The sequence below is a fragment of the Scylla paramamosain genome, unplaced genomic scaffold (assembly GCF_035594125.1).
Source record: "Scylla paramamosain isolate STU-SP2022 unplaced genomic scaffold, ASM3559412v1 Contig113, whole genome shotgun sequence".
NCBI lineage: Eukaryota > Metazoa > Arthropoda > Malacostraca > Decapoda > Portunidae > Scylla > Scylla paramamosain.
Window position 1 is genome coordinate 171,289 of NW_026973778.1, and position 21,212 is coordinate 192,500.

Below are 21,212 nucleotides of genomic sequence, written 5' to 3' on the forward strand. Positions count from 1 at the left end.
TATAAAGTTTCCACATTCATTAACATTACGCCAGCTGTGCCAGAGTTGTTGAGTGCAAGACAACAGGTATAACATACACTAAGTATGTAGCAGTATATGACAACCGTGTGCTGTGTCGGGAGCAGAAATACATGTTACAGTCATGGGTTACGTTATCACACGGTCACTCTTGTTTTTAATTGGAACTTGGAACTGAAGCGTACCACGTTGTTCGTATGCTAACAGCGAGAGCTCTTTTCAACAACGCAAAACTAAAGGAAATGTTTCTCATACCGCATTCTCCAAAATTTGCGGAAAACTAAACAGCACATATCACAGTACATCAACAAGCCTACGACACTCCCCGCTGGTACCGCTGCTGCTGCTGCCGCTAAGTAGCGAAACGACCCCACGCGCCTCCAAGCCTGACTCGGAGCATGTTTCAGTAGTGTTCGCTGCTCATTAGTTCGGAAGGCAAGGAGTGGGGGCGTAGGTAGTGCTCAGGTTCTCTCTCTCTCTCTCTCTCTCTCTCTCTCTCTCTCTCTCTAAAAAAAAAAAAAAATAAAAAAAAATAAAAAAAAAACTATTCACCTTCACTCTTCCCAGAGCTCCATTCACTGAGTGAGTGGCTGCGTGATGACTCGTCCTCTCAATGGATGGACCAAAAAAGAAGGGGAGTGTAAAAATAAGTCCACCGAAAATGACTTTCAAGATTGTGTGACTCGACAGTTTCGTAGTAAGGTGTTCTTGTTGAATCTATGCAAACACGACTATTTAATTTTTATAACACTAATACCTGGTGACCTTGACCTGCATCTGGTAAGCACCACCACCTACACACACTGACACCCCTCGCCCCACTCACCTATACGTGTTCTCTCCCTCACGTGACAAAGTGACGGAATGGACGCACTGTACGGAGGGCGGACTCATCCAAGGTACGAGAACGCAGGGAACAAGCGAGTCTCTGTGCATATCTTCGTTGAAGCTCTAAATATCATGTAGAAGATTACAGAAATTTATGGATTGGGATGATAAGTGAAAATACAAGTAGGTAGGTGTGTTTCATAGAGGGACTGTCACGTGTAGGCCTTGTACATTCTCTTATTTTCTTTTGATATGTTCTTATCTCTCTCTCTCTCTCTCTCTCTCTCTCTCTCTCGCAGTGAAGACTACACAATGGTGCAAAAAAGCCTCATGGTGTATCGCGTTGCATCATTAATTACTTCTCCAGGCAAAGGGATTTCACGTGGGAAAAAAAAAAAGAAAAAAAAAACGTTTGGAGAAATATATATATAAATGAGCAGAACGTCCAGCACTTTCACCACCGGCAGACAAGTGAGACCAAAGGATACGCGATGAAAACAATTGGAACAGTGATTACCAGCGACCTTTTTTTTTTTTTTTTTGTTTTTACTTCTGATAAGGAAATGTATGTTCTCTGTCATACGAAAAGAAAATGTAATAATTGGCCTGACTTAACCAGCGCGGGGAGCAAATAAACGAGTGCGAGTGTGTTAGTTAATTAATTAAATAAAGAAAAGCCAGTAAAGGTATGTGTGGGAGGCAGCAGGAGCCAAATTTATTAATAGGGAATATTTGACGAATAGAAGTGAACATATAGTGATATATCGATTTACACTGGGGGTCTTCATAGCAATAAGGGGTATTTAAAAAGGAATTATTGTATATAACGATGCCTTTCTTATTTTTCTTTTTAATCCTATACTTTAAAGGAAAACTTCACCATTCATTTTGCACATTATAACATTTTTTCCTTCACAGCTTTCCAACTTTACAACAAAATTCTAACCTGGCGTCAGGGCAAAGAAGAACCAGCGTAAGGACATCTCTCATCCTCTGGCAAATCTCACCACTCGCCTCGCCTAAAGTGCAAGAGAAAGACAGACTCTATCTCTGTGTCGGACATCACTGCTCGCCTCCTCCAACACAGGCATGGGAGCATTTACGGCAATAACAAATCCAGGCTTATGGGAAGAAGACAATCTGATGCTATTGGTGATTCGAAAGTATGTGGGCGGCACGTGACATCATACTTCACTGTTTCATTACTACCACTATTACTACCACTGTTACTATCACCACCACCACTACCACCACCACCACCACCACACGCGGTCACCAGCCATCATTATCATACATCACTAACACACCCAAGGGACGGTTATTCCACTTCGCAAGGCTAGTAATTTTACCTGGGCTTCTAATTGGCTCCGTGACTCAAGGTGGCGCGTGACAGATACAACCGGACCTCCACGATTACTTTAATATTTTTCCGTCTCTTATTTCACTTTTCCCTGACAGCTGCAGAAGGTATTCATTTTGTTTCCTCAGACAGCTGTACAGGATATCCGTTTATTTTTATTTTCACACATATGCCTCCTCCTGCTGCCGCTCGGCGATAGACGGGCGAGAAAACTGTTCCATATCTCTTCAGGTTTTCGTTGAATGTTAGGAGATATTGTTGATGAGTTGCTTCATACGTCCCCGTGCAGTGAAGGGAGGTTAATTGAGTGGCTCTGCCAGATTAGTAGCTTCAGGAAGGCTTGTTGTGGAGGAATCCAGATGACGTGATCAGATATTTTGTCTAAACAACAATAATGAAAGGGACGAATATCGCACGCATAAATAAATACCTCGACTGATACCAGGAAATGGTAATGTGGCTTTCTTGTGATCAGTGACACACACATACACACACACACACACACACACACACACACACACACAAGATATTACAAGCAGATGAGGGGTTGGAATTCACGCGATAGATAAGAACAGGACCTTACACACACACACACACACACACACACACACACACACACACACACACACACACACACTAGTAATGTCCTTGAGTGTTATTTACCAGATTGAAGGTTGCTAAATGTAATGAGTAAGTAATTAGTGAGCAAAACAATGGTGTGTGTGTGTGTGTGTGTGTGTGTGTGTGTGTGTGTGTGTGTGTGTGTGTGTGTGTGTAAGGTCCTGTTCTTATCTATCGCGTGAATTCCAACTCCTCATCTGCTTGTAATATCTGACTGTCACAACTACAGCAAGTAATTTCACGATCGTGAGTAACATAAACATACACACAAATGCATAAATCAATAAACAAATACATGAATAACAAATACATTCAAACATACACATGCACAAACAGGAAAGCGGCCACAAAACAACAGTCCTCGCGCACACACGCACACCAGCCAGGCCAATGCAGCAACATCCTCGTTCCCCGCCCTCCAACCACACCACAAAACATCTTTTCTTTAGATATATCGGGGCGTAGAGGCGGGCTGGGAGCGTGGTGGGAGGGTCCCTTCGAGGTTGACCTTCTAACTCCTGGTGGCAGGACGAGAAATAGGTCTTGAATTGAGACTTTTACGAGACGTGTTTTGAACGAGTGTGCAGGCCACCCTTGTTTACTACCGCGTCACTGGCCGAGGCTGGAACGGAACGCGACTTTACAGGACACGCCAGTGGGAGAGGGAGAAGGGAGAGGGAGAGGGAAGGGAAAGTAATGAAATGGAGTCGTGAGGAAGAGGTCTTGTGGAAGGAAGGGACGTGCTAGACAGTTCTTTCTTCGCTACTGTTGCCATGACAGTGACAAACCTTCCTTTTTACTACCGATTTGTACCTTTGAAAAAAAAAAAAAAAAGGAAAGGAAAGAAAGACAAGACATAATTTCCTTTTCTACTGTTCTTCGGAGACTCGAGACTCATTAAAGAAAATATCCAGGGACACAATGAAAATAGATAAATAAAACGGTTTCTCTTCTTTACAACTAGTATTGATTCAGCTCTTTTAGTATTCAGTTACTATAGGCTTCGTTAAGTAGAGCGGCCACCAAAACTAGTCTCTGATAAATACGTAATGTAGTACACTGCGTTGTGGTAAAATTTCACACAGATCGGCTTGGAACAGAGTAAAGATTAACTTCAGGAAACACATTAGAGTGCTGCAAAGACACTGAAAGGCATCTAGTCTCTGTGGCATAAATAGCGGCGCAGTACGACCTCGTTCTTACGGCAACAACAATGTTAGTGTAGCAATTAGAGCAACACTCACCCCAACCATGCTGCTCCTTTGCTCTTAACTCCTCGACGTCGGGTTAACCCAAGAGTACTGCAGTGTGGCTGCGGTTGTTGCATATGTACATTCCTCCACGTTGGCGCCTCCTCCCGGGCACACCACGCTGCATCTGTTTGTCCAATGGGAAGATTCTCTGTTGTCTCTGATTCGTTCGAAGGAAGGGAGTTAAAAGACATCATGAATGGAAGTCGGGAGAAAAATTATAAGTGACGAAATGAAATACGAGTGAGGGAAAGGTTACCAAAACAAAAGGAGAGAGGAGGTAAGTATACAAAGAAAATTAAGAGAAGTGTATGATTAGAAAGGGAACAAACAAAGGACACCGAAAATTTCAAAACAAAGAGTGATAGAAAGAAAAGAAAGAAATAATTAATGAAACATGAAAAAGAAAGAAAGAAAGAAAGAAAGAGTGAAAGAAAGATAAAAACATATACAATTGTTGAAAACGGTGTCCTGCAAAACACACACACACACACACACACTGACACTTATTACGTTAAGCATCATAGGAACATTAACGAAAATCCTCACATAAGAAAAAGAAAAAAAAATCTAAGCAAAGAAAAATAAAAAAAACAACGAAACACGCAACACAAGTAAATAAACACGGACGACAGGATGACAAAGAGAGAAGAAAAGAAGAAGAAAAAAACAAGATAGGCAAGGCAGGCTGTTAAAAATATTCTTGTATTTTTCTCAAGTTACAAAACTCCTTCAGATTTGTGGATTGTAACTCCTTCAGATTTGTGGAGAGTTGCGGGAGGCAGCGAGTGAGCGATGGCATTGTGGCCGCGTGAACACTTTGCATGAGGAAAACGTATGAAAAGCTGCTCGTCAGTATCCGTAATCGAGTCAGAGAGAGAGAGAGAGAGAGAGAGAGAGAGAGAGAGAGAGACCTTTTACTTTTCATGTTCCTGGATTGTTTTCTTTAATGTTATTTCTCTTTGTCCTGCTCTTCCCTCTCACTCCTCTCTAACTCAAGTCTTCCCTTTAGTATGCTGTTTACCCTCTCTCTCTCTCTCTCTCTCTCTCTCTCTCTCTCTCTCTCTCTCTCTCTCTCTCTCTCTCTCTCTCTCTCTCTCTGTCTGTCTGTCTGTCTGTGTGTGTCATCGTACATGATCACACATTTATTCTCTCCTCATTCAAAGTATTTATTCTCTCCTCATTCAAAGTAATCTCGCCTTTAATAAGCCGCGCATTCCTTTCTGGTCTATATTTTCCCTTCTAGTTTTCCTTATGGCTCAATTTGTTTGCTTTTCCTCTAAGCTGTAGTCTTACCCTTCATGAATAGTTGCTGCTAAAATCATGAAGAACAACGACACCCACACACAACCACCCAGAGAGAGAGAGAGAGAGAGAGAGAGAGAGAGAGAGTGGATGTCCTCCTTCGCACCTCGATTATTTCACTCTGACGACCAGCTCTTTCACTCACTCCACTCTTCCCACAAACCCTTTATCCTCACCAACATTACATGCATTCTCCGCCTTCCTCGGACACCTGCTCCTCCTCTCTCACGCCCCCTCACGCCGCGGGGCAGGTGGGGATCCTTTCAGCCCCAGCAGACTTCGGGGCCTGGAGTGGCGCGAGGTGTCGGGTGCAGCGTTGGTCGATGCAACAGCTGCTCTCTCACGCTTCACTCTATTAACACTGAAGCGTTTTAGGGGGAGGGAATGAAAAAAAAAGCGAAGAAGTGGCAAGTGTATGTGCCTGGTGGCTTCTCCTTGCCTTTCTTCTCACCTGGCGCTACGTGGAGAGGGAATGATCAAGACTAAATGATGAGGAAGCTACATTATGATAATTCCACCTTCCTGCTTTGATGTACTAAGTGCATTACGAAACTTATCATTATCAAACGTACACGTGCAGGTATTTACTCAGTTTTCTTAATGACAATAGTAGTGATGGTGGTGGTGATGATAATGAAGAGGACAGTGACTTAAGATCGAAGGTAGCACTATTAAGCGGAAGGGTGATAGAGGGATTGGCGGCATTTGTTTCAATACGAGTCGAAGCAGGAGGTTTACAGCAGGCGATTCACACACTGGCAACGCTGACTAGAGAACGTGGAAGTGGAGGGAGCTGTACATCACATGCAGTCATCAGGAAATAATCTGACAAGAAAAAAAAATGACCAACAACAACAACAAAATGAGAGAGAGAGAGAGAGAGAGAGAGAGAGAGAGAGAGAGAGAGAGAGAGAGAGAGAGAGAGAGAGAGAGAGAGAGAGTGTGTGTGTGTGTACAGAGACGCAAGATTGTTAATCCCTTCTGTCTCCAGGACGTCGCAGCAATATTAACTGGAAATGATCAACAAGAGAGCTGAGTACTCTAAGTTGCTTTGGAGAAGAATCTTAATAATAATAAAAAAAAAAAAACAATGAAAAGATGATAAGAATTAGTCAACGAATTTCCTATACCATGATGAGATCCCCCACAAAGGAACGTGGCGTAAACAAAGCGTCGTGACATCTTTGAACAAGAGGAAACAACAGGAATATGATAAAATACAGGGAAAATTTCTGAACTCCCTCACGTCACAGCCGCAGAAGTCAGACTTACGCAGCTGCAGGGATAGTTTCTTCTTTTCAGTTTTAATATAGGATACTTTAAAACAGAAATTGAGCGCTGAGAGTGTTATAAATTATTCTTCTTTTATTTCTTAATATACGAATTAGAGTAGATTGAGAAAAAAAACACAAGGCAAATGACGTAGTTGTTGTGAGGTCTGTCAAAGTTATTTTTTTTAGCTCTCCTTCAATACAGAGACAGATGATAGAGAAGATGAAAAGTGTAGGATAACTTAATCATTTTATCTTTAACATAGAAAAAAAAAGGTATCAGAAATTCTGCTGAATGAAAGACAATCCTTTCACTTCATCTTCTTGATACGATACATTTAAAGCAGAAAAGAGTAGGTGATGTAGATGGCTAAAGGTGTTTCATATATTTACTAAATCAACACAGGAGGACCTCGCCAAGGCAACACCATCATCACCACCACCACCACCACCACCCTGTCACTGCTTCCTCTAACTTGGCATCAATACCACAAAGCCGCCACACACTCGATAATTACGTTCAGTTTCTCGCACAGTAAGATCTCACGGAAATTAGGTCGTCACTCGGATTTGACATTACGTTGTTCCCAATTCAAGGCAGGAACTCACTGTAAATAATTAATGTAAACCAGGATGCATGTAAACCTTACTTTACTTGCACACACACACACACACACACTGCCGGGTACAAAGGCCTGCCAGAATTGGTTGCTGTTTCTTGCATCATCATCTAAACACGAACGAAACAGCACAATCTCGAACTGGTTGCGTGAAATAACTGAAAGTGTATTTGCCCAAACAAACTTCCCGCTCTTCCATTCCAGCAGAAATCCCTTGGAACTTCGCCAAAAAACTCTTTCGGCTGACTTTACCAACTCAAATTGCTTCACAGCTGAAAAGCTGAATTTTTTCACCCCACACTTTGCCACGCTGCGACTCACGACACGCGGGAACATACATAAACCAGGTCCTACTTTCCATACCCTTTAATACCTAGGCAGGGAAGATGTGATGTCACTTATATTGAACGCGTAAAGTGAAATGCTCACAGATTTAAAGCGATACTCAAAAAGTGAGTGACGTATGGCGATAGGGGAACATCAGCAATGTGTGTGTGTGTGGGGGGGGGTATTTTTTTCTATGGGGTGACTAGGGGAAGGGAAACAAATCCTGACACGACAAGATTAAATAGCAATAAAAGGAAGCGAGAGAGAAACAGAATTTTCCTTGACTTGTGTGTGTGTGTGTGTGTGTGTGTGTGTGTGTGTGTGTGTGTGTGTGTGTGTGTGTGTGTGCGCGCGCGCGCGTAGTTAATTGAGTTACATTCAATTATGAATTGAATTTGAACTGACGCAAAAAATGCGCGAATTGGGATTGTATTAGAATTGAAAAATAAAGGATCAGCATGAACAGACGTGGAATTCATGCCAGTGAGATATGAATTTGTGGGAATAAAGGAAATAAAATGTAATTCATATTTGTTGTGGAGCATTTTCGAAGGAACAGAGATGTTGATTATAATGTAATATTGAGTTTGTGTCATGGCGCATAAGAAAAAAAAAATGAAAGTTCAAATAAGCTTTCTATTTGTGTTAAATTTCTGATAGTGTCTGGTGTGCAATCTGCGTTAAAACCAATAAAATGAAACAGAAAACAATTAGCTGAACTGAATCAAAATTGAAAAGCATGTGAATGAAACTGAATCTGAATTGAAGAGTCCAATTCAACCGGAAATGACTGGCGTATTTCGTTCTAAACTGCAGTTGAGCTGTACTGATAAAAATGCATTGATCCCAAGCATGAGAGAGAGAGAGAGAGAGAGAGAGAGAGAGAAACAGGACCGAAGTAGAACCAAGGAGAACCATCAAGACTGGGAAAGAATGAGAAATGTAATGCGGAAACAGAAGAGGAGAGGACAGAGTTACAGGAAGCTGGAGACAGAGAGACAGAGAAACAGTGGAAGAGAAAGGAATAGAAGGAGAAAAGTAAAGAGAAAGACGCTTGCAAGAAGAGGGAAAGAAAGAGAGAGAGAAGAGGGCATGAAGTGGCCTCAAACCTAGCTGGAAAAGAGGCTCACTGGACAACTTGAGCCGGCAATTGGACTGGACGGCGCTTGAGGGAGGGAAAAGTTGAGTCCGCAGCCTTCTTGAGAGTCCTTTAGCCTCCGCATTCGGCTCCTATCGGAGTAAACTTTTCGGTGTTCCTTATCACCTTCCAGCACACACACACGCGCCATCTCTCTCTCTCTCTCTCTCTCTGTCTACTGTCTGGCCTTTCTTTCTTTGCCTTTGTTTTTTTTTCTTTTTAGTTTGTTTGTTTTTTCTGTGTGCCTGCCTCTATTTCTCCGCCTCAAACAAACCTAACCTAACCCCCTCACGTGTTGAACAATGCGTGTTCATCATCATATGTGCATGATTAAGCTGCTCCATAAGGAGCCACTATTGCTAACATTGATCAAAAAATGCAAATGTTACGTATCTCAACATAATCCACCTAACCTAACCAAAACTGTTATCCTGCCAGGAGCTACTATTCAGTAATTATACTGTAGCAGGGAGTGAAACTTTTACAAAAGGAAACTAGAATATCAGTACACTATCGCATGTCCACCCCCAAACAGCTACTGTTTGTGGAGGAAGTATTGTCAAGATTTCTTGCACACACACACACACACACACACACACACATTCATGCATACAGTAAACCCTTTACAAATTAGGATTGCCATCACATCCATGGTTGCATGCAAGTGCAAGCTGATCTACAGTGTTCAACTTAGAAGAGTTGCCATGGTGTAAATTTTGTGCTGTGATTGCTACTAAATACTTTACTGACCATTGTTAGGAAATTTATTTTTCAGATTGTATGCAATTTACTTGTTTATTTAATTACTATTTATCTTATTTCTCAGCAAGGTGAGTGATAAGGATTCAGGTGTCCAATCTGAAAATTTGGTGTAGACAATCGTATACATGATCCACACCAGCAGTCTGAGAGTTGTTCAAGTATTAGTTCTGGTATTTATACTGTAGAGTTTTTAATAAAAACCTGGAAAGCAAAAAAATCAAGTAAATTTCTAAGTGACAAAGGATAGCAAGAGGAAAGAAAGTGTATGCAGTTAGTAAGCTGGAATAAATCAGTGAGTGATGAAAATGGTAAAGTGGCAGCACCTTAACATAACATGACAAAATAAGGGAAGCTGCAAGAAGCTGTAAGGCCTAAACATAGCAGTCCTTGCAAGAAACATTCCTACCCATTTCCACCTATCATCTTTGTCCTTAAATTTGTCTTCTAATCTTTTATAGTTTCCTAATGACCTGCTACTAACATTCTAATTACCGAGTCTGTTCCATTCATCTACCACCTTTATTGAGAACCAGTTCCTTCCTGCTTCTTTTCTAGATCAAACTTTATGAAGCTTGATTCCATTATTTCTTGATCTATTCTGATTACTAACACTTCGCTTACTCGCAGAGAATGGTGACGATGAATGAAATGACCAGAAGGACATACAGGAATAAAACCAATGGTACAAGATAATGATCTGCTGTGGTGCAAGTGGATGATCAATCAGGTGTGCTGAAAACTAGACGGGTTTATATTTTGTTTTCTGTCTTAAGTATTTAGTAATTTGATGTTTTACTTTTCTGAACCTTATTCTGTAGACCTTTGTTGTGGTAAACGATCTATTATTAATGTCCATATATTGAAGAACACTTCTTTTCTTGATAATCACTTATGACGTTGCCACAAACAAAATTCCTTCTTTCCACTCTGTCCACTGTAAGTCCCTTGACATTGACACTCAACATTTACACTAGACATTCACACACTCAGTCTCTCATCATCCATTTTCTACATATGATAAAAATATCTCAAGATATTCCCCTTTTATACATGAAGCATATACACTTTTGCTGTGTTGGTAGCAGTTTTGTCATAAATTTTGTGGTCACTGCAAGTCCACATCCTTGTTCAAGATAGAGCATACTAAACCAGTGCTTATCTTCATCTTGTTTACTAGTTTCCAGATGGAAATTTGATGGTTCTGCATAACTGAAGTCAACACTTGGTTAATGGTCTTGTCATTTTGGCTTGTTGAGGGCCTGTAGGAGTGTGAATTATTCTTATGCAACATGATATTATCTTTGGACTGGTTGTACCACTCCTTTACTTGTGTGATCATGTGATGACCATGGTATTATTGCTGAATCTCTGCTGAGTCTTATGAATGTAGTTGACATTTGGGTATTGTCAAGCTTGTGACAAAACTTCATGTAATACTTCTGTTAAAGCCTTTGTTATTTTAAAATCCAAAGAGCACTAAATACACTCTCTCTTATAAGTGAGCTGCCAGTGACTGATACCCTTGAATGGAAAAAAATCACATGTGTACATGCATAAAGATATTCTATGCCTTCTCACCAGGAAAATTTCAATATAAAACTTTTTTATTTGATTTCATAATGGAATGATTACCAGATGAACAATTTTAAGTTGGACTTTGATTGAGTTGATAGATGCAATTGTACATCTGTATCATATTGGACAAAATTTGGATGTCTTGATTTTTATGATCATAGATTTAGTGCTCAATGAATTTATGTTCAACAAGTGCCACTTCTTAAAAATGTTCCCATATTCTTCATTCCCTGGCCATGTCTTGATTTTATATATTGTTTGAGTTTTACTCAAACAGCAACACCTTCACTGCATCTGTCTTCAAGTTAGGTTTTGTATATGAATTTGCAAACTAATCAATCCTGCAGCACTCAATCATTCTCACTCAGTAAGAGTCCATCATCAACACAGGCATAGGTACTCTCCACATTTTCCTCTTTCTCATCAATAATATTCCTGCATCTACTACTTCACTATTTCCTTCTTGACTCCAGTCATATACAGAATTACATTTTCTAGCTCAGGTCTAACTTTGAATATTTTTTTTTATGTAATCTTCTACAACTTCCATGACTATATTTGTATCAGCATAGAAATTCTAGATTGCTTTCAGAAATGTTCTATCCACTGCATATGCTTGAAATACTTTATGTAAACCCTTCCTCTTAATTCTTCCACATACTATTCCTACACTCATGAATATAGCAGTGCAATGACCAGAAAAGATCCATGAATATAACATGCTAATCCTCAGTATACAGTTTGAAGTGACAAAGAAATAAACATATATAGTAATGAATTGTGACTTTAGTATTATGTTCATTTGCAGGTAGTAACCACATGAAAGATGGAGGAGTACAAGGTGCTGGAGGCAATAGGACAAGGTTCATTTGGAAGAGTGTTCAGAGGAAAATGCCTCCTTAGGGGGCAAATTGTAGCTCTCAAGTTTATTCCAAAAAGAAATAAAGTAGAAAGAGAATTAAAAAGTCTCCGGCAAGAGTGTGAAATTCAAAGAGGTCTGGCACATCCAAATATTGTTCGTACAATTGACTCGTTTGAGACAGAAAATGAAGTTGTGGTTGTTAGTGAGTATGTGCCTGGCCAACTTTTTCAACTTTTAGAGTCTAATGGTCCATTAAGAGAGGAAAGAGTTCAACAGATTGCTTGCAACTTAGTTTCAGCAATTTATTATTTGCATTCTCATAGAATTCTCCATAGAGACATAAGCCCCAAAACATTTTGCTCTCATCAACTAGTGAAGCAAAACTGTGACTTTGGATCCTCCAGAAAAATGTGCATCAATACCTATGTATTGACATCTGTTAAAGGCACTCCATTGTATATGGCACTTGAATTAACCTTATGATCACAATGCAGATTTGTGGTCCCTTGGGTGCATCCTTTATGAACCACTTCTTGGAAAGCCACCCTTTTGTACCACTTGTATAGTTCACTTAATCAAAATGGTGAGAAGTGAACCAGTCATATGGCCGGGAGGATGGAGCAAGGATTGTTCCACTTTTTTACATGGACTCCTTGAGAAAGATCCAAGCAAAAGGCTCACATGGCCAGCTTTACTTGAGCATCCTTGGGTTCAGGAGGGAGTAGTGTTTGTTGAACATTCTCTGAATATAATGCCTCTCACTGATCCTTTGACAGTGTCTCAACACCAGCTAAAACAACAACAATGTAAAGAATTAGTGGAAAGAGCTGCTGGACAGTCAAGAGTGGCTGGCCAGTCTAACATTAGAAAGTTGTCTCTATATCAAAAGAAGTTTCACCACAAAGACTTGAATTGTCAACTTTGCAGGCTGATAGAGCAGTGGATGATGTATCTTTACCTCCTGCACCTGTAAGCTTTCCTCACCAGAATGAGAGAAAGAAAAGCATAGGAATTCCTCAAATAGATGGTGAAACCTTAAAAAAGTTACAAGCAGTTCATCTCCAAACTGGCTCATGTTAAGAGGATCAAGGCTCAAGATCTCCATCTCCATATCAACAGCATTACAGAGGAAGAGAGAAAATGATTCGAGTTTGTTTAGATATCTAGTTCAACTGATGCATCAGTTCAAAGCCTGAAACAGTGTGTACACACAGCGGAAGCTGATGTCCACATTAATGGATCCTCAAAGGAATCTGTTCCAGCAGCTGGACAAGATTATGAACCTGATGTTAAGAATTGCAATTAGGGCATCAGTCAGGAAACTCAGCAGAATATCTCAGGAGCCAGGATTCAAGGAAGAGGATGTCAAGGACTTTCAGACATATGGACCAGTACCTCTAGAAGATCGCAAAGATAGTATGGTCAGTTGCCTAGCAAATTCAATAGATTCCTCTAGAAGGGGAAGCAGACTTTCCAATACAGTGTTGGAGTTAATGCAAGATGGAAGACCAAATGTGCCAAACATAAATAAGGAGAGTTATGCTCCATTTACTGAAGAAAGACTGTTGACTGTTATGAGTGGAAAGACTAGTAGTGCTGCAGTGTTTACTCTTCACAGTTTCAATTTTGAAGACACACCAATTGAAACATAGGAATGGTGTCAGTTTATTGATAAATCATTGGCAGATGTACTTGATGGAAATTGTAGCATATTTCTTGAACAAACAGAATTTTCCATTTTTGTTTCTTCTTGGAGAAATCAAAACATGTTCGCTGCCAGTTATAAATAAACTTACAGCTTTGCTGTCGTTGTCCATGACTATGGATGATATGAAGAATAGTAAGGAAAGTGTGATTAAGGTGTATCTTGAGTGTAAACTGGTACCAAATTTAGTGTATTGTTGCAAACTGATATCACGGGTAGAAAACTATAAGCTAAAAAGAACAGTTGAATTTGATAAAGATCAGATCGATTCAGTGGGAAGTATTACTGCATTAATGTGCCATTTAGTGTATCTTGAAAAAGATTTTCTATTTTAGTTTTGCAACTGTGTTTGTGTATTAAATGCTTTTAACGTGATGAAAAGATCCTAAGCCTAGATAATGTGCTTCCAAGTTTAGTTGCAGACATGCTGGCAATACTGAATCACATCTTGAGAAAAACACCTGAGAGTCAAACAGTTGTGGGAAAGATCTTAGGTAGTGACACCACAGTTCTCTTGCTGCTGGGTACTCTTATTACCCACCCAGTACCTGTTGTGTGGGCAAGGCTGTGCACCCTCATCGGATATTTGGCCAAGTGCTGCCCTCAGGTGGCAAAGCTGTTTGAAGGTCAGCACAAACTTATATGTGATTTAATCAATTTGGAAAGTGATCTTGTTCCTCAAGTGAGAAAAGCTACTTCTTTTGCAGTATCATGTTTACAATCATTCACAGAACTAATACCTGATGATTCATGCTCTTGATGTGACTACTAAATGCATGATTTAATCAATTTGGAAAGTGACCTTGTTCCTCAAGTGAGAAAAACTGCTTCTTTTGCAGTATCATGTTTACAGATCATTCACAGAACTAATACCTGATGATTCATGCTCTTGATGTGACTACTAAAATGCTCATTTCTCTATGATATGGGAACGGAGTGTTCTTGAAAAAGAGGCAGGAATGACAAAAATGAGAATTTGTGGCAGTTATTAGATTGGTAGTGTTCAGTAGAGATATATAACAGTAAGATTTACATTAATTTCACAACCACAAGCATTCCTTCACTCTAGTATATAAGCCTCTGTGTGGGTAGAGGACTGATCCTCACTGACCACACTGTACTGCGGTCACTTGTTTAGCATGCCTCTGGTAATCATAATAAACCATTTCCTTCATCTGACTTAATTAGCTGAATGGGCCAAGCACACACAAACTTCCAGTAGATGTCGAGGCTTTCTAGGGCTGGATCATGGTTTACTCTTTCACATCTGCTTTCCACCCACTGGGTGATGCATAGTCCCTCTTCCTTCTTCTTTTATATCTAATGGTCTCTGTGTTGTCCCTCCTTTCCATGAAGTGTTTCCTTTAGCATACACCTCTTTTACCTGACTCACTTGTCTTCACTGATCTCTTCCATTCTTTCTCCACATGCCTAAGATATCATCACACTCCCTCAACTGGTTGGTCAGCTGACTCTGACCAACCTGACTCTGATCAATTCTCAGCACTTTCTTTTTTACAATTCTTGGCACTTTCTTAGCACTTTCTTATTTTTTTACTTGATCCATAGGTCCATACATGTTCCTCATACATCTTATCATAATAACATTTAATGTCCTCCCTCATGCTCCCATACTACATGTTTCAGCCCCTTAAAATGCATATGGTAAATACCACCAAAATATTTTTTTATAAAAAAAAAAAATCGTAGAATATAAACTGGAAGTCAGGAGAGAATAACTAAATGACTAAAAATACAGTATTAATCATAATGATGTGAACTACCAGTGTATTTTGTAATTTTTCATGCAACAGTCAATAAGATCGAGTAAACACTGCTTTGAGGTCTTGATATGAGACCACACCTGTATTTTATTAAGATCAAGAATGTAAAAATAAATTTAAATCAGTCATATTTTGTAATTGGCAGTGTTCATACAAGCTGAATATGTAATCACAATGAATTATATGAACTCAATTTAGGACTCTCTCTCTCTCTCTCTCTCTCTCTCTCTCTCTCTCTCTCTCTCTCTCTCTCTCTCTCTCGATATTAACGAGAAAAAAAGGATGGATGGCTTATGAGAACACTCGCGGGTTTTCACATCCTTGTGGGGACCGCTAGGACTGGTGGACTGGCCAATAACATGCACGCACATGCAGTGAGGTGTTGGGGGAGAAGCAATATTGTTTTAGTGGAGTTGTAGTGGTGTTGGTGATTGTGGTGGAGGGAATGCACAGTAGCGATGGTGGGGTTGGTAATATGTATACTGGTAATAGCAAAAGAAAGTTAAATTTAAACATCAGCATTGATCAAGAAGACGTTAACACTACCATAATAAACATTAACTAACGGAAACAAAGGTGAAAATATGAACACGTAGCGTTATTAGTCAGCAGAATCAAGAACACGTTGACACTACCATAATAAACATTAACGAAAACAAAGGTGAAAATATGAACACGTAGCGTTATTAGTCAGCAGAATTGTACTGGTTTTCATAAATATTTACTGACGCTTTCTTCCATTCAAGTAAATAAGATGACATGGAGCAATTCTATGAGTGTTCATGGATTCAACACGTGCACCGAACGTTAGCAAAATGTCTCATAAGACCGTAGATTTTATTATGGTCGGGATCAATAACGCCTTACTTCACGAAGCGGAAGCCTCATAACTCACAATCCCTAGATAGTATAAAGAAAGTTCTGCTTACGCCCTCTGTTCAGTGCCTCACGGGCGGGATGTCACGAGAAAGACATCAATACTGACGACACATCTGGCAGTGAGTGACAGCCCTCCATCGCGCATGGAGGAGGCCGCCTGCTCCACCTCACCTGTCGTTAGGAACCCAGCGTGGCCTGAAGGATGAGTTCTCTTGCTTACCTGGAAGGACAAAATAACACTTAGCACTGGAACCCACATAAAGACAAATAAAAATGCGACTAAACTAATGATAAAAACAAACACTGGGGCCCATGCATGATAGATCGTGATCTGTATTACCAAATTTCAAACGTATTATAAAATCAAATATAAATAATCAAATTATCATAAAATATCACCCATCATTAACCTCCTTCCTATTTTTGTCTCTCGCAGGCAGTGTCATATTACGACAAATTAATTTCATAAACTTTGTTGTGGTTACGAAGAGTGGACACAGCCACGCTAAATGAAGGCCCAGCACCAGCCTTCGTCATCCTGGCCTCGCCCCTCACAGCGGTGCTTGTACAATTTCCAACCAGCCTTCGCCATCCTGGCCTCGCCCCTCACAGCGGTGCTTGTACAATTTCCAACCAGCCTTCGCCATCCTGGCCTCGCCCCTCACAGCGGTGCTTATACAATTTCCAGTCTTAATGTTTTTTTTACTACCGTCAGGGTGACGTTCACAATGAGAGAGAGAGACTTGCCTTGCGTTGCGTTGCGTTGCGATAGAAAAGAACAGCTGAACAAATGCGTAATGGTGGCAAGTGATGAGAGCTGTGTGCCTCCTTGTGTCTGCTGGCCTCACTATCTCAGCTCCTGCAGAGTATCCCTACCAAGGAGGGAGGGGAATGGTGATGAAGGCACTCGAGGCTTTGCTCCGAAGCGGTGACGCTGTCTCACGAGGAGTCAGCTGCTCGAGGATTCAGGAGAAGGAAGAGAAACCGTGACCGAGACACACCGCCCTTAAGGTGGAGGAAGGACAATCATTCCTCTCCCTTTACCACAGTAATTAGAGGGGTGCTTACATGGTTGGCGATTCCCTCACACCCACTAATCAAGTTGTTAGTGTAGTCATTAACAAGCTTTAAAAGAAAATATTTCTAGATAAGAATGGCATTTGGAAACTGACCCACGTAGGCGTGATAGCTTCATACAGTTTATCTTATTTAGTTTATATATATTTAATTTTAGTTAATTTGTTGTTTTCTTGCATTTTATCAGCGTTGTGAAGATACGACAGTTGCCTATCAGCGGAGGCATTGGATGACTCCTGCGTCACACACCCTGGCACTTTCCCCCCCTAAATTTCGAGATCCACTTCTCCCGTGCACCATGCACCGTTCTTCCCGGCACCACCCGCGGGGCCTCTTCTCACCCCTCGGCAGTAAGGGCTGTAGTGTTAGCCTAACATATCCCCTCGAAAAAGATATTTCATTCATATCAACACCCTGGGGAGCACGAGCTGGAGATCCCGTCCGTACGTACAGGCCAAAGAGGCGTCTCGCCTAGTAAACATCAATGCTCTTATTCAAATAGGACTTTTATTCTTTAGCTCCCCAAGAGAGTCACAGCCTTTTAAATACGTTATCTCGTTACGTTACTTTGTCCACAGCTTAGGTGGAGATTATTTGTATTTTTAATCTCTACGCACTTGTATTCCCATAACCTACACAAGTTAGTAGAATGTTAGTGATTTATTACCGGTGTAGGGAGTGTTTGTGTGTGTGTGTGTGTTTTTTTTTTTTTTCTTTCTCTCTCTTTCGTCGTCTCTTAGTAACTATCTCATAAAGGTGGTAGTGGCGACCCATGTAGGAGGAGGAGGAGGAAAAGTGGTAGAAAACGTAGTGAGGCAAGGATGTCGAGACGAGAAAACATCAGCTGTAAGGAGGACGTTTACTAACTTTAAATCAAGAGGGGTCTGGAAGGGTGGGCGATGTTAGGGAAGGGAGGAGGAGGAGGAGGGCACAGACAGACAGACATATATATATATATATATATATATATATATATATATATATATATATATATATATATATATATATATATATATATATATATATATATATATATATATATATATATATATATATATATATATATATATATATATATATATATATATATATATATATATATATATATATATATATATATATATATATATATATATATATATATATATATATATATATATATATATATATATATATATATATATATATGAGTGCGCAACACATGCCGCGAACAAGCCAGAGGATTGCCGTCCCAGTGAACCATTATATATATATCCAGAATCAAGGTGATGATCATGATGAGCTTACAGCCACACACCGTGGCGAGAGTCACACTGGCGCACATCAAAATGATGTTTGCCTGGATATTACTAAAGTTTCATCTCTAACGAATAAAAAAAAAATAAAAAAATAAATAAATAAAATATTTGCTTAAGCCTATTAGAGAGAAAATTTTGTGTATTTAAGAAAAAAATCAAAATTAATATCTATTAATATAAATTACAACAGAAAAGACTATAAAGTGAAGCTCCAAATATCTTGGTGTTTTATTGCATCGCATACCACACACACACACACACACACACACACACACACACACTGATAAAAATCTTGTAAATAAGACAAACTCAATGAAAAACTCTGATGATAATTTTGTCGGGCAGTCGTCAGTGGACCTCCATTTGTCAGTATTTGACATGTGAGTGCGAGGGATGAACGGCGGCCGCTGGAGGGGCGCTGCCACGGGTAAACACCGGCCAAAGGGGAGAGGGGGGGGAACAGGAATGGGAGATGAAAGTGAAATTACTAAGTGTAGACTGGAGTCACCGGGTTCATGAGCGGGGGACTGAGGCAAGGACTGGGGTTCCTCTTTGATGATTGAAACAGACGTTCACTCAAATAATCCTGCAAAGTTAACATACGTAGACTAACTCCAATAACGTCAAATTAATATCATTGCCAAAACTGAAAGGAAAATCAATGTGTGATGGTACTCTAAACACGAGAAGAGCTGACAGAAGCTGCACTCCGTGGTGGCCTTGGTGCAGGAATTCCTCGCGTGACGTAACTCGTAGTCGACACAACATTTGTTTACAAGAAGCCCTTTGGCAGGTCATTCACACACCCGCCACTCGTGTTTTCCTCAGTGTCCACCCCACGCACCACCTTACCCGCCCCCAAACTCACGCCAGACTTGCCCCAAACCAGTAAATCTTGTATGCTCCCCTTCTGCCGCCGCCAACCACGACCACGGCCACTGTACGCATGCATTTTGCAGATGAACTATTAAGAATTAATAATGAAAAAAAATAACTCAAATTGTTATGAGAGGAGGAAATATACTGATAAAGTTACGCAAACGACAAATACACAGAAAAAATTACAATAAGCATTTCTTTTCTGCGACTACGTAGTCTGTGTGTGATAAGCGCGTCTTTCAGTGATTATGCGCTTTTTTTTTTCAAATATTTTGTAGTGACGTTAGGTACGGATGAATAATGACAAAGTAATTGGTTTTTGATGTTGCTTAACATCAATTTTCCAGTATACAAATTCCAAATACCCGCGAAATAACGCATTCCTGTGAAAGCTATGTATGTTGGAAATACACGAATTCTAGTAAAACGTTTGTGCTTTTATGGAAAATGTACCTCCCTGTCGTGAAACCTGGAAAATAAAGCTATAACACTGCAAGACTCAGTAACGCTTCCACGTGAGTGACTGGCGGCCAGTCTCTGAATACCAGCAAGACATTGCCATGACAAACGGCCCACGTCGGCCATCATCACTTCCTGAAGACGAAACAACAACATGTTTATGTCTTCCAGAAAGCAAGTAATTAATCATGAGTCAAGGCAGGGTTGCTGGTGCTCTTCACGCGGCTGACAAGAGACAACGCTGTGCTGGCGCGGCGCTCAAGTGGATATTACAGGACTAACTTATCCCACTTTAAAAAATACGCTTGTATCTAGATATTAATGCACGCAAGTTATTATATAATAGGTATTTTTCATAATAACTAATAAATGTTGCTTGCTAGCAATTTTGGGGAAATTATGAATAATTAATCATTCAGTTAATTTGCAATATTGCTAGGCATTGTTCAGGACATGCAATGACTTGCCCTTCACACATACACAAGGTCACTATACCGCCTTCATCTGCAGTCCCTAGCTACAATTCTCACATCTCTCTTCATTTACCTATTTATTAATTTTCCTTTATATATACTTATTTTTCTATATGCCTTCTTTTCTATAAACCTATTTACTTTGCCCCTGGCATCTGTCACTCAGCTGCTACACTTGAGGCAACACGCACGCTGTACTAGCCAGTCACGAGCACTCCTTACTTCCTGGTGAAAAGAAAGGAAAACATTTACAGAGGCTCACTGGTGACGGGAAAGTGCTGCTAATGAAACGTGTCATACATCATGAGAGAGAGAGAGAGAGAGAGAGAGAGAGAGAGAGAGAGAGAGAGAGAGAGAGAGAGAGAGAGAGAGAGAGAGAGAGAGAGAGAGAGAGAGAGACTATATCCTCACCGAAAATTAAAAGTAAAAAAGAAAAACGAAAAAAATACTTAAAGAAAAAAAAAATAAAAAAAACATGAAAAATAATAAAATAAGTGAAACCAGAGAGAGAGAGAGAGAGAGAGAGAAGGGGGGGGGATGATGTTTAAGCATTTAGTACTCTAATATTTGCTTTAATGTTGATTCTCTTAGCACAACTCTCTCTCTCTCTCTCTCTCTCTCTCTCTCTCTCTCTCTCTCTCTCTCTCTCTTTCTGTATATTTGCAAGTTATATTAATACTTTGCTATAATAATGATCATAAGCACATGGCTGGTAGTGGCT

General features: G+C 40.2%; 1 protein-coding gene across 5 annotated transcripts in view; it reads right to left on the bottom strand.

The window, feature by feature from the left end:
• Positions 1-1,320: 1,320 nt before the first annotated feature.
• The window catches only part of LOC135099249 (ankyrin repeat domain-containing protein 23-like), a 35,264-nt gene continuing 15,372 nt past the window's right edge, over positions 1,321-21,212 (bottom strand). Inside the window, exons 13-17 of one of the 5 annotated variants that reach the window (XM_064001660.1) lie at positions 21,197-21,212; positions 16,356-16,525; positions 5,559-5,734; positions 4,072-4,204; positions 1,321-3,449 (exon numbers count right to left, since the gene is read on the bottom strand). The exon at positions 21,197-21,212 is cut by the window's right edge and continues 259 nt beyond it. Coding sequence is in view for 2 of the 5 variants with exons in the window: in XM_064001661.1 (XP_063857731.1) it covers positions 16,473-16,525 (53 nt within the window). In the remaining 3 variants the exon portion in view is untranslated. Of the gene's footprint in view, positions 3,450-4,071; positions 4,205-5,558; positions 5,735-8,038; positions 9,702-16,355; positions 16,526-17,052; positions 17,341-21,196 lie in introns of those variants that run through there. The other 4 variants (XM_064001661.1, XM_064001659.1, XR_010267803.1 and 1 more) reach the window with 4 other exon arrangements.